Genomic DNA, 22,962 nt, shown 5'->3' with positions numbered 1-22,962 from the left:
CAGTAATCATAATACTGATCAGTGGATATTCGCATGAGTCTATCCAAGATGGCGGCCTACCAGGATGTTGTTGCGCACCAAGACTGGCCCGTAAGTTTATTTTTGTAGGAAATAATACTACTTTTCTTTACCCTTATGTCAGTTCTAATGATTTTAGGTTACGTTAGTGCGTGTCGAGTTGATCCTGATCGCGCATCCTGCATATCAATCAATCAGTCGTTGAAGGATTTGAACTCACTTTAGTTTCGACACAAATAATTTGTTAATCTTTTACTTTAATCTGCCTAGACAAGCAGACGACTTCCTCACCTGAATTTTCCTGTCATTACATCCTCCATTCATCTGATTTTAGTCTTTTGCTTTAACGGTCTTGTTGGTAAAAATCGAACTCACTGCAAAAATTCATGACTGACTTTCTGTATTACTTTCGCGTGTCTTTTGCAAAGCTTGTGTAGACCTATGTAAGCTTTAAGCAAGCTTAGCTTTATATGTATTCCAGTGCTTTATTTGCCAGTGAACATTTATCCTTACAGGCAACAGTCATGGCTGTGGACTGCACGGGCCAGTTTACTGTATTAGGATCGTGAGTATATTCTTTTATGTCTTATTTAGTTAATATAGATTTTGGCCAAGTTACTTATAACATTAATTACATTTCACTTATCATGTACCCTTGTACTGTGTCAGTAATATGTAATTCATCCAGTCCTGCATTTGTCACCCAGCACAACATTTTAATGATCAATTTCCAACCTTCACATGAAATGAATTAATGCAACCTCAGAAAATTTGCAATGTAGTAAAACAAAGGAAAAAATATGATACATGTACACAAATGTGCTAAAAACAAATCACAAGAAAAGTGTGTTTGTTTTGTTTTCTAATTAACATGATTCTCTCGTTTGGATTTTTCAGACAGTGCAGTAAATATACAAAAAATATTTTAAGAAACAGGACAAAAAAAAAATGTTCCGGTTTTTGCACAGGCGTAAAGTATAAGCGAACGTGACCCTTACCTTTGAGCGGTGTTGTGTTACAAAGATGCGATTTATAAGGGTTTGTATGGGAACTCAACGATTTTGTTTCAAAAGAAATAATATGTAATGTTCTGCTAATAAAATCGACTAACCTTATTGCCTTGTTGTATTCTTTGTTGTTCTCCCGCTTCTCAGGCCATTTTGAAGCGTTTTCGGTGAGTTAGCGCTGGCTGGTGGTGTTCCACTATAAACGAAGTGAAGGCTGGAGACCTCTGAGCGAACCCTCCGTATACTTGTTTCTTGTTTTTGTAGCAGTTATAAAAATAAAGCTGTTTTGGAGATTTAAGTGTCTGGTTCACTTTTTTTTATGCATCAGAAATGACGCGTCTGGTCCCCAGAATGATTTGAACATACACTGTACCCACTGTATGTACTACGCCATTTCTAATTCAAATCTCCATTTGCATTGTTTTCCTACAGACGAAAAGGACTGGCATTTATTGACTTAAACGCTTCTGAGAAACGGATCATCAAAAAGGTGACACGGAATAGCAAGTGGGAATGTGGTGCTGTAGAGTGGAACCCTCACCTCTCGCATGCTCATATATTTGCCAATGCAGTGAGTATTTAGTATAAATACAGAGTTCTTTTTAGGAATTATTAATAATAAAATATAAATAATAAAATAATTTTAACCCTATCCAGACCTGGGGGGGGGAAGTGCCCGATGCCTATAACTTTTTCAAGATTCAACCAAATGCTGCCAAACTTTACGAGTTTATCTAAAATTTATCTGGCAATAATTTGGTAGGATAGGTTGTTGTGTCAGGAACTTGACGTCACCATGGCAATGGCATTTTGACAGGCATGTTTTCCCAAAATTGTAATTTTCATGTTTCAATTAAAAAAATTATCTTTAATGCAATTATTTTCACCATTTTATGGTTTTTAAGCACAGTTTTATTGATTTTGAGTACTTTACTGTAATTTTGGGCGGTTTTCTGACGTGTTGGAAAAATTTTGGAATCCAAGATGGCGGCTTTTTTGACGTTATGATGTAATTGTCATGTGACGTGACGTTATCATCCCACGTGACGTATACCAAAAGAAAGATTTTTGGACATACTATATATCCTCTAAGTTTTATTATGATTGCTTAAATGTTTTGGAAGTTACAGAGGGGGGGAGGGAGAAGAGATGAGAGAAGAGAAAGAATCCCCCTTCCCCCCCCCCCCCCCACCGGTCTGAAAAGATCCAAAAAAGCCCGGTCTGAATAGGGCTAATTTATTCATGGTACCGTAGGGCCTGCATATTATGCCACTTGGTAATCTTTTATGTGATATAATTTTATTTCAGTCAAACCAAAAGACAGAGATCTGGGCATGGAGAGATGGCAATGGCTCCCAACAGCATATTCTCAGAGGCCACACCAGATCAATTAGGTATATTTGTCTTCATGATTTTATCATACATTCATTTATTCCTCCTAAGATTATGACATCTCTCATATGCTGGCACAGGAACCAGGTAGAGGTCTGCTTTACTTGAGTTAGCTTACTTTCTTGTGATTTGTAATTTTTCAAACCAGTTCAATTCCTTTTTAAATTTTTTCTGTTAAAATTATTTAAGAACCCCCTGTGAAATGTCATCACTTCTGCATGCATTGCATGCCGTTTATTAACATCTGCTCTACCACTTGTTTCAGTGATCTAAACTGGTCCTGGTTTGATCCTCAACTCCTCTCTACCTGCTCAATGGATCAGTTTATCTACATCTGGGACCTCAGGTAAGAATTTGTCGAAAACTTTTTTTTGTTACTGCGAATGAGTTCATCTGATCACTCCCTTGAAAACAGTTATCATTGTGAAGAACTGACTTGTAGCCCTTAATAAAACAGTCATTTTTTGATAAAGTATGGGAATACTTTATCAGAAAAAGATCCTACTTTCAATCCATTTTAAAATAATGACACATCCATATCTGAACTAGCACAACAAGCATATGTTACATAATGCGAGAAAATCTTTTTGACTATGTATCTGCAGGGCTGTTGTTAAAGGGACCATGTCACGGTTTCTAGCCAAACTTTGGCATAGGAAATGACCATCAAATTTGTAGTATATATCAAATAACCTCTTAAAACAGTGAAGGAGTATGCAAAAGAAGGTACGGATGACCCAAAGTGTCGAAGATTGAAATGGATTGTGATATGGGTTTTCGAAATACCGGTATGGTCCGGCGGAACAGTTTTCAAAGTTAATCTTGTCTGCTTGTAAATTTAAATTATAACGCCTGGGAGTCACATTTGGCTGCAGTGAAACTATGGTTTTGTCAATTAGAATCATAGAATTAATTTCTTTGCAAACATTTAGTTTCATAGCGAATATTTGGCAAAATTTGAACATAAAATAAACTTAGCCGTGACACAGCCCCTTAAAGCTTTTAAGCAGCTGTTACATTGCAGTTATGACCCATAGCATTTTGAAGTGACATCAATTGACATCTTTACCTGTAACATCAAGTGAACTCACACATAACAAGTATAAAGGCCTGTTTACACAGGTGATTTTTGCATTAGGTCTCCTGCATGCCTGTAAACTACCGTACTTTCGAACCTGTTTGAAACTTGATGCAACTTCGGTGTGGCAAAAATTGCCTTGAGTTGCACAACAAAAATTGCCTGTAAACGGGCCTTTACGGGTTATGGCCCTTAATGACACTCCTGGTATCTGTCCTGGTGTATTTAATGACGAAAATGTCTTGCATTTTACACACTCACAAACTTTACACTCTATTTTTCTTTGCGACATTAACAATATCTAGTGGAGTGGCCCACGGGTAGCAGTGGCTAATCTAGGCGGGCCAGTCTTTGGTAAATCTGACTGTGGTTACAAACAAAGAGTTCTGCTCCTGTTTCATTAAAGCAAATTATTAAGCTTCATGTACAAATTATGTATCACATCACTTTGGTTTACAATGTATCTTCGTTTCCCTTTACATGTTATTTGCAGGGATGGGAAAAAACCAGCCAGTTCACTGCAAGCCATTGGTATGTATGGGAAATAATTTAATGTCTTGTCCATCTTTAGGTGTCCCCAAATGGGAGGTGTCTATTTATAGAAGTTAAGAGTGGGAGAAAAAGAGGCATGGTACATGTTTTCCTTCAGTTTTAAGGTAGGAAGGGGATGGAGGGTTGGGGGGGGGGGGGGGTGGGTGAACAGCTTTTACTAGCAAGTGAATTTTAGGATCAGTGAAAAAAATACCAGTTTGTTGTGGGACACCCCACACCCTGTTGCCGAATCATTTTAGTTTTGTTGTTATTTTATTTGATTACTATAACTGTCAATAGTATTTTGCCACATTGGTTGCTTATTTTTCATTGTCATATGTTATCTCTTCTCAGTTGGAGCCTCACAAGTCAAATGGAACAGAGTGAACCGTCATGTTCTTGCAACCAGCCATGATGGAGATGTTAGAATCTGGGATCTTAGGGTTCGTACCATTAATACAGTGTAGGACCAAAATTACATGTGGTATCCCCTTTAAAGATGATTTCCAGTGCGTACTGCGTAATCGCTGCTTGCAATGTTTTTGCTCTTTTGCCGCCGACTTAAAGAGCTATCCATATAATAATGTTAGGTAATAATAACACCAGGCTTCCAACTGTGTAATCTTATTCTTGTATGAGTAAGTACTTGCTGTTTTTTGTTTTTATTTTTATAGAAAGGTAATACCCCTGTGGTGTATGTCACAGCTCACCTGTCTAAGATTCATGGACTGGACTGGTCACGCTCTAGTGGCACAACGCTAGCAACATGCAGTAATGATTCCACAGTGAAGGTAAGTCAAGGGCTACTCGCTCTCCTAGTTGCTTCTTGCTACAGAAGAATGAGTAACAGTCAAAATGGCTGATTCCCCTATAAAATTCATTTAAGGTCCCAATTTTTGAATTAATTAACTCTTGTCTCTAAAACATAATCATTCATTATTATAAATAAAAAACAGTTATGCAACATCTCACAACACGACCTAGAATTGCCTTACAGGATCTTGATTACCAGGGTTACAGTTTAATTATTCAGCTGAACATTTAAAAGTAGTGTTTCTGATCTGATTGGGCTCAACCTTCAAAGCATGGACTCAATCTTAATGCAATTTTAAATTGTTTAAAACATGTCTAAATATTGACATCTCTGTTTTATCTTAGTTGTGGAATACAGAAAATCCTCGCCAACCAGAGAATAAGTTGAATGCAAATTCTCCTGTCTGGAGGGCAAGATTTACAGTAAGTTACACCTAAATATGTGGGAAACGCCGTGTCCTAATGATTAGTGCGCTGGACTTGAAATCGAGTGATCCAGGCTTTAACCCTGGCTGGGGTAATTGCATTTTGTTCTTTGGAAAGATGTTACTATCACAAGTCCCTCTTTCCTTCTAGAGGCCAGTTGTTTAAAGGGCCGATAATGCTGTCCACCAAATAAATTGCTGTCCAGTGTCGATCCAGTGGATAAATGTTAACAAAACACAAATTTAAATTGGAAATTCACTGCGATGATCATTTATCACTTTCATATCCATCCGCAGTTCATAGATGAATTATTCCATATACATTACATCATTTCACTCCTCTCACGGGTAAAATATGAACTCACAATTGACCTCGCTCCCAATGTGTGGCTTCAATAGCTCAGTTGGTAGAGCATCGCAGCGGTATCGCGGAGGTCACGGGTTCGAATCCCGTTGAAGCCCTGAATTTTTTTCAGGCTTCTTTATTCCAATTGCTTAAATTGGAAATTCACTGCGGTGATCATTTATCACTTTCATATCCATCCGCAGTTCATGTATGAATTACTTCATATACATTACATCATTTCACTCCTCTCACGGGTAAAATATGAACTCACAATTGACCTCGCTCCCAATGTGTGGCTTCAATAGCTCAGTTGGTAGAGCATCGCACCGGTATCGCGGAGGTCACGGGTTCGAATCCCGTTGAAGCCCTGATTTTTTTTCAGGCTTCTTTATTCCAATTGCTTAAATTGGAAATTCACTGCGGTGATCATTTATCACTTTCATATCCATCCGCAGTTCATGTATGAATTATTTCATATACATTACATCATTTCACTCCTCTCACGGGTAAAATATGAACTCACAATTGACCTCGCTCCCAATGTGTGGCTTCAATAGCTCAGTTGGTAGAGCATCGCACTGGTATCGCGGAGGTCACGGGTTCGAATCCCGTTGAAGCCCTGAATTTTTTTCAGGCTTCTTTATTCCAATTGCTTAAATTGGAAATTCACTGCGATGATCATTTATCACTTTCAAAACATACTACACTACCCACTGGATAGTGATTTATCCAGTGGATAGCATTATCCATCCTTTGAACAACTAGGGCCAGGTGTATAGGTGGGTACTAATAAAATTATTTAATTCTGGAGTCTGCGATGGACTAGCATCCCATCCGGGCCTGGAGTAGGAGGAGGCAAAAAAATACTCCTAGTCACTTTATGTTGCAGAAACTGGGATAAGCTTTGGTGGTATAGGACACCTGGCCCAATGCAGACTTTACCTCTTTACTTTGCTCCTAAATGCAGAGTTTAAATCTCCACTATTACCTGGTATCATTTGGTATCATATCCCAACCTAAAACTTTTTCATTTTCTTTTACCAGCCATTTGGTGAGGGTCTTGTTACTGTCACTGTACCTCAGTTGCGGCGAGGTGAAAACAGTCTGTCACTATGGAACATTCTGGACATCAGCTCACCCATGCCAGCTCCGGTGAACACATTCGTTGGACACAGTGATGTTATTTTAGAGTTTCAGTGGAGATCTCAAGTACTAGATGGTAAGGCTGTTTGTTATGGGTCTGATTTCTATTCATGTTTAAGAGTGGCACGGGGTGGGGGGGGGGGATTCCCAAAGAGCGCTACTGCTTGTACATGAAAGTGAGTATGTAGTTTCTTGATTGGCTTGAAAAGTAAGCAGAATAAGCAGCAATCTGACTCATGCTTTTGCCGCAAATGAAAATCATAATTATATTAAAAACAATATTATCACCCCTTCAGTTTCTTTTTTGCAGCTGTGAAAAAAAAAACAGTTTCCATCAACTAGTACGAAATGAAGGGTTAATTTTTCAGTTCACCAAATATGTAATCTGTTGTAATATTCCTTATCTTTTCTGTCTATTTTTTTCTATCCCAGATAAGGAGCAATTTCAACTTGTCACCTGGGCAAAAGACTCCACTCTCAGACTGTGGGCGATAGAACCAAGAATGATAATGGTAAGTAAGTTAGAAGGAGACTTTTCATTGTTGGACAGTCAGGGTTCGAACAAAATTCTTAAAAAAAAATGGAAATTTGCAAACTAGTTTTCCATACCTGAAAAAAGAATGGAAAACGAAGATAAAGTCTGGAAAAAATTGGGAAAAAAGTCTGGAGTATTTTTGTAAGCTGCAAAAAGTGCTAAAAGAAAATAATGATCTGGAAAAAGTATGGCAATTACATTTTGCATTCAAGCGTGTGTACAAACCCCGGCTGCAAATGCATGACTGTGTTTCTTGCAGTTCCATTAGTAGGAGAGTCTAGAATACAACCCGAGGCTTGAATGGAATTCAAACCCATGACATTTGCAAATTCCCAATAGTGGTGTAATTGTTTTATCAATTGAAAAGTAAAGTCGCTGAGAGTTGGGTAATGAAGCAAGTTCAATTTATACCACGTTTGGTTTATTCCTCCTGAACTGTTATTTCAAGGTTTCTTTTTCATCGCAAAAATGACTAAATTTATTGTGACATAAATCATTTAATTCTTATTTATTTAGAGCATTTTTTGATTGAGTGTCGTAAAAATACCAAAATACTCTCTCTGGCCAATCACAAAGGACAGACAATCCAGTGGACCAATCAAAACTCGAAGCAAATGTGTGTTGCCGGCATAAAGCGCGGGAAAACGTGTGCAAGCGAGTGACGATTGCTTTTGGTTGTACGTCTGATTGGTCGAGAAAGTGGTGCGAGTTTTTTAAAGCAATCCCAAAGCATAATTATACTTAACAATTATTCCACGAGCGCGCGTTGGATATTAGATGGTAGATAGCCAACGAGGCGAGTTGGCTATAACCATCTCATATCCAACAAGCGCAAGTGGAATAATTGTTTCATTAAAAACGAGGAATTGCAAAATTTGAGTTCCCCAGCTGTTTTTGTTGACGCGTATCGGCTACCATATTTGTGGTCAATGGTGTATGAGCTCATATACCATTGCCTGTTAACCAATCAAAACTCGGGGATTGCAATATACCATTGCTAGTTTTTAATGAAGAACCATAGCAAATGCGAATTACCTTCAACACTCAAGTGAAAACCGTGCAATGACAACCTAAATATTTCAACCGCCTTCTCTGGTCGCTTGCTCCTGTGAGCGACAAGAGAAGGCAGCTGAAATTAAGACTTTTTCTTACTTTCCTTGAAGCTGTGGTGATTAACTTTGCTTAGTATAATCTGATTGTCTTGTTCCTCTTTCTTACAGGCCTGCAGTGGAGATGTTACAGACAATTTTCCTTCTAAGGCCACAAGTGAAGCAGGCCTGGCTATACGTGAAGACTTGATAGAGTCAGCCATTTCAGAGTCTGTTATTATTGATTCAGCTGAAGTGATCCCTGATCTTGCTGTTCAACCGCACACTTTACAACAGGAGTTTGCTCTGATAAATGTTAACATCCCTAATGTGATTGTTGAGCAGGTAAAACGGGAGTATTTTAAGTTCCACTGTTTACTATACGTGTAACTGTACAGAAACCCGGGACATACCTACAACGTAGGTCATTCCTAGAAAAAATCAACCAGTCGCCCGGTTATTAAAAGCAGGATTGAGCTTATCTAAGTGTTAAACGTTTTAAAACGACAGAGGTGAAGCACTTTTTTTTTAACTTTTATCCCGTCTTAACTGGTTAGATTTTTAACAACCGAGTTCTAAGCGTCATGGCTAGGTTATTAACTAAGAGTCGATACGCAAAGGCTTTTTAAGTGTAGTTTTTTTTTACAAATTCTTAAAGACAGCAACAAAGTCGGAGAGTTGCTTTCAGCGAATAGGTTGCTAAGCAACATGACGTACCTAATGACGACAAAAAGACGTCACATCTTTTGTAGTGGCGTGCGGTTTTCTGATTGGACAATAAAAATCGGAAACTTGGGTTTTAGAGTTTTTATCACTGATTTTAAACTGTTTCGTGTTTTCAGATGGACGCAGGTCACAGGAGTTGTACAGTGAATGTTACCAATGGCCCTAATGTTGTGTCTTTAGTAATAAACTTCCCATCTCACTATCCTAACAACGCCATACCGTCATTTGAGTTTACACCCGATACCTCCATTGACGTCAATACCAAGACCAAACTCATGAAGGTGAGTTATTAACATCGAAATTCTCCACACTGCTTTTCATATACTTTGTATAGTACACCTTAGGAGAATTTGGCATTTAGTCAATGTCACGCTAAGCCCATTGTTTTAGTTGATTCTGTTAGCTACAAACTGGTTTTAAAATATAATGACACTTGTGAATAATGGTCTTAACAGTAGCAAAACACAAAAAAATCTTAGAAGTCAAAACAATTTCCAAGTTAACAAATAATCGTGTTTTCTTTAAGCGGGAAGTTGCTTCTTCTCGGGTTACTTTCAAAACACGGTAGAAAGTCTAGAAAGATTGAATAACATGTATTTTATCCTTTATACAGTTTGATATTGTTGTGTATATAAAGTCGTTACTTTTATTTTACTCGCCCTGCGGGATCAAAACATCACTCAGGAATCTCTAACTCTGCTGATTTTATTTAAATCGTTGAGTAAGATATTTATTTTTAGCTATATGAATTGAATTCCCGCCGAGATAATTTTGTGACCAAAAACATCACATGATGCTCCATCTCACGGCAAGTTGAAGCCATATTATGTCCAACTCACATGATCTTTGGTCCAAAACAATTCAGACAAATATCCCACACAAGGTTGATGATCAAAGCAATTGATTTTAATTTAATTGAAACGAGGTGACAAACAAACGTGTTTGAATCAGGTTCCAGATGGTAAGATGTTAAAGTAAATTCTCTTGCATAACATCCCATTCCTAAAGGTGACTTGTTTTAAAATTATTTATTTTGTTTATTGTTATTTTTTCGTTGTCTTTCGTGTTAGACGTTACGCGAAACAGCTCAGACGCATGTGAAGTTAAACCAGACGTGCCTTGAACCATGCCTTCGACAGTTGGTCAGCCATCTGGAAGAATTAACGGTGAGTTTGAATCCTTGTATCTACCTATCCTGCAAAGCAGCCAGTTTTACATTAGCAGGTTTGAAACCGGTTGCCTCGCGAGCTAGTTTCTCGTCAATTTATCTTTGAACTTCCAAGACCGCTGGCTACAAAAATTACTTCAAAGTTTGCTGTCGTTGTTTCGTTTGAACTTAGCTAAGCACCGAAAAGAGTGTAGGCTAGTAATAGATAGGTACTCCTTGTTGGACTTTGTAGCGATTAAAACCTCGCTGTCGTGATCACAGACTAAAAAATCGCCAAAAGGGTCTACTTTTCCATTGTCTAGCATAATCAACGTACTTGACGGACACGCCTGAGGATAGACTCTTTATCTTTCTAATGTTTTATTGTCTGATATTTTCATCCAATCAGATTCAAGAAGATTTGCCCATGGACCAATACACCTCAACTATTCCCCAGATTCACGGAAGGCTCGACCCAATCTCCTATGGTAGCTACCTTGACGCGGCCATTCCATTTCCTCGTACATCTGGCGCCAAATTTTGTGCTTGCGGTGAGTTGATTTACCGTAATGATTCGATTTAGCGCCCTCCTTCCAATAAGCGCTCCCTTCCGAATAAGCGCCCCCCTTTGAATGTGTTTTTGTCAATAAGCGCCCCTATTCTAATAAGCGCCCCCATTCTAATAAACGCCCCATTCTTATAAGCGCCCCTATTCTTATGAGGCCCTCACTGTAGATAACTGCCCCTACTGAAGTCGTCAACGTCGAATAGATAAACTCGTGAACATTCACCCATACCATACATGTATATATTTACTGCTAAAAATAAGCAATTTTTTTTAAAGTTAGTGAACCTTCAGCAATTTGTTACCGTTACAGTTTCTTTTATTGTTAGTAAATTTAATACTTATTGAAGTTTTGTTTTGAACATTTGGTTGTTTCTCAAAAAATTAAATAAGCGCCCTGTCTCAAATAAGCGCCCTCCCTTGAGGTGCCAAAAGTAAATAAGCGCCCCGGGCGCTAAATCGAATCATTACGGTAATAAACCCGATAACAAAAACCAATCGTGACTTGTCTTGCGCGCATTTTCCCCGCACTTGGCGCTGGTTGCAAGTTTTCCCGCGCTTTGGCGCTGGTTGCATGTTTCCCCGCACTTGGCGCTGGTTGCAAGTTTTCCCGCGCTTTGGCGCTGGTTGCATGTTTCCCCGCACTTGGCGCTGGTTGCAAGTTTTTCCCGCGCTTTGGCGCTGGTTGCATGTTTTCCCGCACTTACCGCCGGTCATACGTTTTTGCTTTGAGCTTTGATTGGTTTATAAGGCTATTTCGGTTGGTTGTGAGTAAGAGTAACAACTCTGTACAGTTTCGCAACATATGGCGAAAGCAAAGGGTCGTGAAAATGACGGACCTTAGAATCCTCGAGAAACCATCTTGATTCCAAACTGCCTTGTGCGAACCGTAACACAAAGGAGAAATGAGGCTAATCGGGTCAAAATATTTGCCATTCTTGTCCGTCTGGTTTTCTTTTTCCAATCCATTTTTGACGTCACTTCATTGTTTCTTTCTCAGGATTACTGGTGTGTTTTAATTTACCGGGAAGATATAGCGGCCGTGTAGGGTCTGGTGGAGAACCTACTCCAAGGTACTGCTGTACTGCAATATATTGTGGTGCCTGGCTTTTTAATATTTAAAATGGCCAGCAATAAAACATCAAAAAGGGGTCTAAAACGCGTGGAGGACGATATTTGGGGAATTGAAAAACTGTCACGTGTATTGGTAGAGGCGCATGTGCCTCACGGCAAGGAGGCTCATAAACCTCGCGAGATGAGGATAGATAAGACATTAACGTGGCTATGAGCCACTGAACTAGATTGAACTGAGTTACAGTTTAAAGGGGACCAAGAGCGTTATAACAATAATAACATTTTCTTCAGAACATTTTCTTCAGAATCAGTCAAAATATCCATATAAACTAATAAAACTGTGCAGATTGCAAACGTTATTCTGTAAATTGACTTCAAACAACGCACTTTTACGGCTTGCGTTTCAATCTAGTCCACAATGCAGGCGTTTGGAAAAGAACAAGATAAATGTAACAGACGTTATTGTATTTGTTTTTAAGTAGTCTGCTGTTTTTTTTCCTTTTCACTAGATCTCTGTCGGCCTTCTCAGCGTACAGTTCTCGTCCCAGTAGTGGCCCGGCCCTCCCTCCTCTAATTAACAGCTCGCTTCAGAAGTCTCACCACAGACATACATTCAGTTCATTTGGTCAGCAGTCATCTTCAAGGATGATCTACAGAACGCTAAGTCAGGTAAGCGAAAAAGGAGCCTTGTGTTTTTTGTCAGCCTCAGTGTAATACCTTGATAAAGGACCCCTTCGGGAATAAAAGGATTATCTGAATGAATAGTTTTAGGTGGGGAATGCTCATTGGTCTTCGATGAAGTAAAATGACTGGAAATAGCCACTAGTTCCAACAGATTAGGATTCGGAGAATCTGGTTTTCAATCAACACGTTTTTGTCAAGCTGATTAAATCCTTTTTTCTCCGCCTTTTTTATATGAGATGTAAAAATGTAGATATTGTTTATATTAGTCATGCAGCTAGCTTCGAGATAGCCAGTTTCCACGCATGCCACTGAAACAGAGGAAACAAGTATTTTAGGTGAACATAAGATGGTTAAAAATCCCAGCTGGCAGTACGCAGACCGGTTGGCTATTTACAAAGCGTTATCAAGGATTCAAACTCGGAACGACCGAGAACAAAACTAGCTAGTGGCAGGGTGGAGGGCTTGAACCCGGAACCTCCAGATTACAACAGCAGCGGCCTAAACCACTCGACCACGCTGCCTCCTCCTACACCTCCTCCTCCTCCTCCTCCTCCTCCTCCTCCTCCTCCTCCTCCTTCTCCTCCTCCTTCTCCTCCTCCTCCTCCTTCTCCTCCTCCTTCTCCTCCTCCTCCTCCTCCTCCTCCTCCTCCTCCTCCTTCTCCTCCTCCTCCTCCTCCTCCTCCTCCTCCTCCTCCTCCTTCTCCTCCTCCTCCTCCTTCTCCTCCTCCTCCTCCTCCTCCTCCTCCTTCTCCTCCTCCTCCTCCTCCTCCTCCTCCTCCTCCTCCTTCTCCTCCTCCTTCTCCCCCTCCTCCTCCTCCTCCTCCTCCTTCTCCTCCTCCTCCTCCTCCTTCTCCTCCTCCTCCTCCTACTCCTCCTCCTCCTTCTCCTCCTCCTCCTCCTCCTCCTCCTCCTCCTCCTCCTCCTCCTTCTCCTCCTTCTCCACCTTCTCCTCCTCCTTCTCCTCCTTCTCCTCCTCCTTCTCCTCCTCCTCCTCCTCCTCCTTCTCCTCCTCCTACTCCTCCTCCTCCTTCTCCTCCTCCTCCTCCTCCTCCTCCTCCTCCTTCTCCTCCTCCTCCTCCTCCTCCTCCTCCTCCTCCTTCTCCTCCTCCTACTCCTCCTCCTCCTCCTTCTCCTCCTCCTCCTCCTCCTCCTCCTCCTTCTCCTCCTTCTCCTCCTTCTCCTCCTCCTTCTCCTCCTCCTCCTCCTTCTCCTCCTCCTCCTCCTCCTCCTACTCCTCCTACTCCTCCTCCTCCTCCCTCCTCTGTTTGTATTAAAAGGCGAGGAGAAATTAATGATTGATCGTTCAGCTGCTGTTACTTCTTTCTTGTGACATGTGTACGTCTTGCAGCAAGAGGATCTACAGGAGGGACAAAAGTACAGTGGGGTCACGTCACGGAGCAGCGATGTTGGCCCCGTTGTGATTCGTGACGTCAGCGTCATGATGCCCATTCACCAATCACTGGGACAAGCCTACACGTAAGTGCGAACCTTCAGCGTGATAGCGTATTGCGTTATTCATTTTGGAAGACTTGGAAGTTACCGTGATCTCAATGCGCTTGTTTCCCTTTGACACACAAAGTTAGTCACGCAATCACATAGAACAAGTCACACAATCATGTGCATCTCACGCTAAGGGTGGTTTGCATAATACCGACTGCCAAACCTTTGTTAAAAGGAAATAAACACAGATAAAAAGTACTTCTCGGGTTTTCCATTGATATATACTGGACGTGTAAGAAATTTCAACCAGACAGATCTCCCTTAGTTACGGTAACTATAAACTATTTTTCCCATGATATTTATCCTAATGTAATGGCGCTGAGTATTTGAATTACTGTAAAAACTCCATTTAATACCAAGGAGCTTATTTCCTTTTAAAACGTTTTTATGCGGGCGGGGGAAGTGTGGATGTTATGGGGGCCTTATGAGTGATGGGAAAGCTTATTACGAATCTTTAATCAGTTTTGTTTTATCAAACATTTCCTCAAAAAGTATGGTTGCAATAAAAAAACATGGTGGATGGATAATTTTGAAACACGTATCAGTCTCAAATAATTGCTTTACTGTTTATAAATTGCCCTTGCTTATGATCTAAAGTAGGTGGGAGGCTTTTCAGTAAGGTGGCGGTTCTAAAGGGGGACTTGTTAGAAATTGGGGGCTTAAAGGAAAGCTGGCGTAATAGAAGTTCAACGTTATGTTTTAAACATTTAATTCGGACTGATTTATCACTGTATGACAAGGGGTTACCGTAAAATCGTACTTTCTCTTTCCATTTTTTTTAATTTTAACTTTCTCCTCAAGGCTTGAAGGAAATGATATCACTGAAATTTGTAAAAAGAACCTAGCGGCTGCCATGACAACCGGCCGGAAGGACCTGGTGCAGACTTGGTCCCTATTGAGCTTAGTCCTCGACAAGAAACTTGCGCCATCTGACTCGATGGATGAGTCACCCTGGGCACTTCATCCGTTTGGACGGAAGATGGTTAGTTCACTGTAAGTATTTTGAGGTCGCCTTGTTTTAGCCAAATACAAATATTTAATGAAGAAAAAGGTTTTCAACCGACTATCAACAGAAAATATGTTTTATTTGGTATTTACCCTGTCAAATTAAAGAAAATATTCCTTGTTGTTTTTTCAGGATCATAACCAAAGTCACTTGTGACTTTTTCCCGCGTTTAGCGCCGGTTGCATGTTTTCCGCGCATGGCGCCGGTTGCGGGTGTTGTTTTCCCGCGCTTGGCACAATCACAATCTTTATTTAACGTGGTCTGCACGCTTAGCTCAAAAGCTAGTTTTCAGATGCGCCACGAAATAAAAATACAAATAGAGAAATAAAAACTTCTTGGAAGTGTGTAAATTACAATATTGTCTAACTAAGATTAAAAGATTAACACTAGCTGCATGTTTTCCCGCGCTTGGCGCCGGTTGCAATTTTTTGCCTCGAGTTTTGATTGGTTCATTGCGATATAAGCCATGTGTTGTGATTGGCCCGGTTTGGTTTTACTTCTTATTTGAAAACTTATTTAAGTCCTTTGAAAAACGCAAACCAACGGTATCATTACTCGTCGGGGTTTCCCACGTTTGCGGGGCTCAACTCAATTTAGTCGATCACGTTATCTCGGGGAGGTTCTTCGTAAACAAGTTCATTTTAATTTACTGGGGCGTTTAAAGTGAAGTGAAGTTTTGACATTTTCGATAATCTTTGCCTTTCTAATCAACAGAATGGATTATTACTTGAGCATCCGAGATATCCAGATGTTAGGTATGCTGTCATGCGTGCTGGCTCATCCCTCTCTCCCAGACTCCTTCAAACCTCCTAGAATCAACCCCAAACCAGACGTCATTACCTCAAGCAAGTCGTTTACGTATGGCTCCTCCCCGCATTGTGCGGACAACCCTTATCAGGTAAATAACACTGGGAAGATTTGTGGAGCGAAAAAAGTTGTCTACTTTTGGGAAGAATTTAGCTTTCTTTCGTCCTTGTGCCTAACAGTTCAGAAGTTGGGGTTTTTTGGGTGAAAAAAATTTTTTTTTTTTTAAAAACCCGCGCCTTCCCAAAAAAAAAAAAAACCCCGCGTTTCCCCCGCTTGCCCCCAAACAGTTAGGTAAGCGAGCCGGAGGAACTTGGTTTTGGTTTTACACACTCAATTGAAAACTCTCTAACAACAGTTTTGTTAATGCACTAAATACGATAAAATTCTCAGACGTATCGAGACTTCTGTCTCTTCATCAGCGTCAAAAATTGCTGTTTACTGATAGCACGCGCTTGTTTATTCAAAATGATTTTAAAACGTAAAATGCGCCTCCGACAATAGCGCGCGCTTGTACTGTCACAAAAAAGAAAAGTCCGATGCTCATCCTGTTGGAATTTAGAGTCTTGTCAGAAGTACATAATCTGGTCTTGTGGTTGAAAATTAGCCTTGCCTCTGCGTGGCGTCGATCTTGCGTGCTTTTAAACCCTGCGCAGATAACAGACACCAACATGTCGTTAACACTGTGGCCAGAGGAAGTGAAATGTCTCGCGAAACAGAATTTACCAATTTGAGCCCTAGTCGGAGGTCCCTGTGTTGTGTTTTAAGCAAACACGTTATTCAAGGTAACAGTGCTTCTCTCTACCCAGTTGATACCGTCCATCTTATAGAGCAGCCTGGGTGGGGGTGGGGTAACCTGGCATGGACTAGCAACCCATCTAAGGAAGTGAAGAGTAGAATTATTCCCCACCGGTGAGTCAGTGGGTACCCAGTAAGACTGCTTGCTGTTTGGATTTCTGTCGAAATTTAGTACGGGAGTGCAAGGCTAGGCGAGGGTTTAAGACGCGCGAGAAAAGATTGGGGCGAGACACGAGTGCGCGCGCGATCGGATGGCTCGATCACGGAAAGTCCAGTGAGACTCTTACTTTGGAAAAATGAAGAATTAAACTGTCAACAGTCATTTTGACGGACGGAAAACAGCGATAACATCCGCTTTGTTCTGCGTTTTGTCAACCTCTGTTTTCCATAATGTTTAGTTTGTGTTGTTTGACAGTCTATAAAGCGGCCCAAGTCGCTTGGAAGTGTTACGGATCATTCAGGGGATGTGTCACCAGCAGATGATCAATGGAGCGAGATCTCATTTCCTCTGAGCGGCGGATGGTCGCCGCCTGTGTTCATCCGCGCAAAGGATCCGCGTGAAGAACAACGGAAACAATACGAGAAAGATTGTAGGTGAGTAAAGAACTCTAGCTGCCTGAACTCATAGGAAGACTAACATGAGAAACCTAGAAGGATATACGACACGATAAGCTGACTCAGAACTTTACAAGGAACTCTTATACAGTAGTTTTCTTCTGTCAAGATTGTTTTCAAAGCTGAGTGATTGAATACAATCATTTTGCACGATCTTTAGACTTAAACAAATTATCATACTAATACTTACATTCGAATGCTGTGGATGTTACATGAGGCCGGGAGTTATTATATACTGCAGGTTTTGTTATTTGAAAGGTGCCGAGATGTTCGACTGACGGAAAACAACAAAACCAATTACTCTAGCTTGCATTTTTCTCGGCGCGCCAATAGTTGTTTCATTTTTTGTCGTTCATTATTTGTCTTGGTCTCTTCAATCATAACCATCCTTGTTTATTTTCGGTTTGTTGATAGAATAAATGAAATTATTTTTCACGGTGGAAAGAAACAAGCAATAAATCGATCCCCACCGTCAGCCCACTAATTTATGCAATTGGGGAAAACGAAGCATGAAAAATATAAGGGCTTTAGCGGGATTCGAACTTGTGACTTCCGTGATACCGGTGCAATGCTCTACCAACTGAGCCATGAAGCAACGCATTGGGAGCGAGGTCATGTTTGTGGATTTCAGTTATCTTTCTTGTACTTCTTCACTATCTTTGTACCTCAGACACCTTGTATTTTCAGATTCCTTCAATTTGAAAGTAGTTTTGAAAAGAAAAATGCTTAAAATATCATGGCATAACTTCTTTAAACTTAGTTTTTTTTGGTTAAAGTGGTTTGGGTTCTTTTCCAGGTTTGTTGATATTTCAAAGCTTCCATTACATGATCATTACATAAAGCAGTATGCCGATGTTTTGCACCGATGGAACCTTTTGGGCAAAAGAGCTGAAGTGATAAAATTCTTGAGTGAACCTCAACAACCACATAATGGCGTAGGTTAGTGACTTCATTTTTGCTTCAACGCCATGTTTTTAACGCGTTAAACTTTGTAATATTGACCCAGTCATCATCGCCAGCGCAAAGCAGTTATCGTTTAAATATGAGTGGGTTAATCCGCGAAAACAGAAATTTTAATATTGTAGAACATTTTTGTTTTCAATTTTATTCGTTAATATTTTTCTCTTGTCATAGAATTTAGCACTCGTTGCCACAACTGTCCGCAGATGCTTCGTGGAGCTCAGTGTTGGTCTTGTAAAGCTTTAGGACTTCAGTGTGTTGTATGTCATGTTGCTGTTAGAGGTTAGAAAACAAGAGTACTTAATAGATTTTTAACTTCAGTCTTAATACTTGGTCTGTAGTCTGTTCTTAGTCAGTTCTCGGGTTCTGCGCGATACTAGTCTTCAATTCTAAGGGGACAGACCATGAACGTAATGGCGCTCCTGACTGGTATCGCGTCTGTTCCCTCGTTTTAACACTTAGAGATACCCGGCGAGAACGTTTGTTTAGCGAAAGCAGATATTGGTTGACCAACTAAACATCACAAACATTTTCCCTGAAAAGATGTATTTCTCGTTAGAGAGCATACGTTGCCCTCCCGAGCAGTTTTGGCGCCAAAAGTTGGACTTGTTGCCCAACGCGGTCTAGCTCGATAGAGTGTTTGGTCATACTTTTTTGCGTGTTATAGTTCGTCATCTTATTCGTTCGTATCTCGTATCCTGCCAAACAGTCTCCCAACTTCAAACTTACACCTTCCTATGGGGTGAGTTTGTTAATACAAATGTTTTTAAAATGCACTTAAAATGCAAGTAACAAATATAGCATTTCCCCCCCCCCCCCCCCCCCTCCCCCCTACAACATTACATAACCTCACATAGAAAGTTAGTAATTATAAAGCCGCGAGCTTACAATGCATAACCAAAATTTTGGGTATTCATTTATTATGCCGGAATTATGAGGCATGCATGATTAACTGATTCTATATGTACGCGAATGTTGTTTTTCATTTGATTATGCCAGGAGCCAGCAACTTCTGTGTGGCATGCGGTCACGGAGGACATACGTATCATCTTAAGACTTGGTTCGAATCAATGGACGTTTGCCCTTCAGGGTGCGGCTGTAGATGCTTAGATGTTGGTACGTTCATCGTGGATTGACTGTGTTCCAACACGAGCGAGTTAAATGAGAAATGCTGCCACGGTCATATGTTCTCAAACGGCTTGGCGAGGATGGGCGAATGAAACGCGGTGGAACCCTTGGGAACATAATTCTCGCCGGATCATGTTGTCGAGGTTCTCGTCTCAGAATGAGAGAACAACACGTTCCACTTTTGACATGAAGGCAACAACGTTTGATATTTAGACCTATCGAGACGAACTCGTAATAGATTTGCGAGGCAAGTGACTTGAAATATTCACAACGTTAATCCCACAGAAACGTTGCGAGGCAAAATGTAGAAAACGGAATTGATTTCTGGCTGTTTTCAAGAAAGTTGCGACGCAAGATTGCATCGTGTAGCAGATCCCTTTAAAATTGACACTGTAAGAGGTTAGAATGGCGAGATTGACTTAAAGCGTAATGGAAACGAATCTATCTACGATTCAAGTAAACTGATGCGCGCGTACAGTGTTGCTAGGCGAATTTTTGCAGGATTATTTTCTTAGGATTGTAATTTTGTCTTATGCTGTGAAAGCGTTGATAAATCGCTGCTGAGGCAGACTACTGATAATGGCGGCAAATATAGCACGGTGAAACGGAAGAAAACGCGAACAACGCCACCGTTAGGTCCATCCCTTCCCGGGGGGGGGAAAAAGAGACCCTGGGAACGAGGTTATTTCGAGCCGTTTTGGGAGTCCGGTGTTGCCATCCTCCTGCCCACCGAACGCGGCGTGGGGCAAGGAACGTGGGCTCACAAAACTGCTGGGAATCGGTTAGGTTACCGTAGGGTATCCTTTTAGGCTCCGAAAGAAACTCAAAACGTAATTTATTATTCACGCTCGTAAGAGAGATCAAATGCGAGTTTTTATAGGCAAAGGACGACTTCTGCTTTAGTGTAAGTTGAGAGTTGCGTACCTATCCAAATTGTCGAATACAATAAGAACTTATTTGTGCTCGTAAATTTTGATCATTCGCTTGCTTGCTTGATTACTCTGTGAATTGTTCTCCACAATCCAATAGACCATATTCGTATTCTCAATATTGGACTGGAACTAGCTTGTAATGGAGGCTCGTGCAGGGGAATATCATTAAAAAAAGCTTCATGTCATTTACATTTGAAAAGATTACCCGAATTAGCCTCCATTGCAAGCTAGTTCCAGTCCAATACCGAGAATACGAATAAGGCCAATTACTATTAGGAACTGAGTTGTTGAATTAACTTCATAATTTTTAAGATGTTGCGGTAAATGTCAAGGCAAGTTGAATGCCCACATTAGGAACCTATAAGTACAAGACCCACACTCAAGGTCGCAAAATAACTGAGTTAAGAGAATTAACCAAACTAAAGCTGTCTTCTGCTTAGAGTGGGATAAAAATGTGCAAATAAACTGACATCAAGTTGTAAAACTAGTGATGGCTCCCTTGTTTTTGTGTGCTTGCTTGCTTTTGTGTGTCTCGGGACTGAAGCAGAATACTTTATCACAAATATTAATTTCCGAACTAAATAAACAGAAATTCGTGGGAATTCTTCACTGCCGGATCCGATCTGAACGCAAAACGTGCCATCCATTAACCTCTTGTTGTCACTCCAGTGGGTTTTCCCCAGTTTACCGAATGCTTGTACAGGGCTACAATCATTGACAAAATTGGTTGGCACACCCATCCCCATTCCCCCGTTTCAGTGTTGTATAGCGCAATGTGCCTAACTTCCTTGTGTAGTGCGTTTCAGTTTGTGAGCAAAAGTAGGCAGCAATTGAAGGCATTTTTTTGCATGTTTCGCAACATTGTAAAGGGGAGAGGGAAAATAACTTAATTTTTCATGTTTCAAGTGAGAAAAACAGCAATTGTTCCAAGGTTTTGACAGAGATTAAAGGTTATTCCTAGTAAAGACATCAGCTACGTTTTTTTTTTTTTTTTTATTTTTATTTAAATTTAATTTTTAAGAAAAAATTAAAGAGTTGGTCGTTTAGAGCGATTTTTTAATTTTAAATAAAAACAACAACTTTTTTTTTCATTAGCTCTGTGCGCAGACAAAACGGACAGTTTCTCTCCTCGTACCCCTCTTCCGACCCCCCCCCCCCCCAAATTCCCTGGAGTCATAAGTGAAATATCAATAGTAAGCTTTCATTAATACCATAATTTATTTTTTCTTACAATACGCGATTAAAAGTAACCACTATTTTTTCGTTTTTACTTAAAAACACAAAATATGATAAGACGAAAACTAAATTATCTGCTTTGTACAACAAAACTATCTTCCGACATATTTACAAAAATTCACGTCTAACGACTTATTCTATCACTTTGTCACTGACAAAAATTTAACACACACTCATTTTACTTTGATCTTTAGTGACAAAATGGCAAAGGAATATTTCGTAGCTAGTTCTCCTTTCGTGTGCGTTCATTTCGATTACAAAAATGATTACATTTTTATTTAAATGATAAACAGGTTTTGCTTTAATGCGTAACAACTAAAAAGTCTTCAAATGGTTTACATCAATGTCCTGCCTCTTTATCTCTACTGTAATATATCACATATGGCACGATTCAGTGGCCAATTCTCTTTCTGTTAGTAACTTCATTATAAGTTGTTCATGTTTTGGCTCAACGTCCAGTTGCGAGAACTCGGCAATCGTGGCTATGTCCAGCTCAGATTCATCATCGGAGTCTTCATCCGAGTATTCGTCGTCTGAGTCCGAATCCAATAAATAAGGATTTTCGGGCACAATTTGAAGCTGTTCCATTGTCAACTGATTTGTTGAGTTTGTCTGTTCTGTCTCAACAGCTACCAGCCTCTGCTGTTCAATGGTTCCCAAGCTTGAATCGTTGTTAAGTTTGTCTTCCATTCTTTGGAGATACTCGCTATAAATTGTTGCAATGGGTTGTTCCATTGTCAAACTATTTTTTGCGTTTGTCTGATCTGTTTCAACTTCAACTAACTTCTGCTGTTCAATGGATGCAACGCTTGGATTGTTGTTAAGTTTGTCTTCCATTCTCTGAAGATGCTCGCTATAAACTGTTGCAGTGGGTTGCGTGAAAGGCTGCGTCTCTGTTTTTACCAATGGTGGTGACATGGCTGGTCTCATCACAGGTTGCATCACTGATTGTTCTGCAGCCGGCGTCTGAATCGAAATGGTTTCCTCCTTCAGTGCACCCGCTGTACACGCTAACGGCCTCTTACCATCCACCAGATCTGCAAATGCAGTCTCCATAGGTTTGCATACATCAGCCTGCTCTTGGTTCGTCTCCATTGTTTCTTCCTGTGGTACCGTAAAGGTTGCCTCTGATGTTTCCATTCCTGTAGCTAATGGCCACTGAAAATTCTCAACCTGTCCAAATGGCATTGAAGCCGTAACTGGCTCTTGCATCGTTTCTATAATTGCCTCTAGCTGTGCAACACAGGGTGTGTCCGCCGCTACTGGCTCAAAATCTGTTTCCATCTCTTCCACTGGCTGATAAAGGAATGATTGCATAATATTCTCCCATGCAAATGAAAACTCGTCAAAAACAGACCCCTGGTTGGTTTCCATTGGCTCTGATTCACTTTCTCCAGATGAAATTCCACTT

At 40.5% G+C, this 22,962-nt stretch overlaps 1 protein-coding gene and 1 non-coding gene across 2 annotated transcripts; both read left to right on the top strand.

Moving 5' to 3' along the window:
* The first annotated feature begins 12 nt into the window (after window positions 1-12).
* On the top strand, window positions 13-20,019 carry LOC144651653 (GATOR2 complex protein WDR59-like). Its single transcript, XM_078511599.1, has 24 exons — window positions 13-90; window positions 534-583; window positions 1,458-1,596; window positions 2,334-2,419; window positions 2,683-2,763; window positions 3,989-4,026; window positions 4,381-4,469; window positions 4,701-4,817; window positions 5,185-5,262; window positions 6,655-6,829; window positions 7,186-7,265; window positions 8,509-8,721; window positions 9,219-9,383; window positions 10,173-10,268; window positions 10,659-10,800; window positions 11,815-11,887; window positions 12,398-12,557; window positions 13,921-14,048; window positions 14,874-15,065; window positions 15,793-15,976; window positions 17,096-17,274; window positions 18,092-18,234; window positions 18,430-18,537; window positions 19,255-20,019. Exons 1-24 carry the CDS (start codon window positions 34-36, stop codon window positions 19,389-19,391), a joined length of 2,910 nt encoding a protein of 969 aa, XP_078367725.1. The 5' UTR covers window positions 13-33; the 3' UTR covers window positions 19,392-20,019.
* On the top strand, window positions 6,157-6,230 carry Trnat-ggu (transfer RNA threonine (anticodon GGU)). Its single transcript has one exon. It is a non-coding gene; the product is annotated as a tRNA-Thr (tRNA).
* Window positions 20,020-22,962: the final 2,943 nt, after the last annotated feature.

The sequence above is a fragment of the Oculina patagonica genome, chromosome 4 (assembly GCF_052425735.1).
Source record: "Oculina patagonica isolate OP01 chromosome 4, crgOcupat, whole genome shotgun sequence".
In the NCBI taxonomy this organism is placed as follows: domain Eukaryota; kingdom Metazoa; phylum Cnidaria; class Anthozoa; order Scleractinia; family Oculinidae; genus Oculina; species Oculina patagonica.
This window is presented reverse-complemented; position numbering and strand designations above follow the sequence as displayed.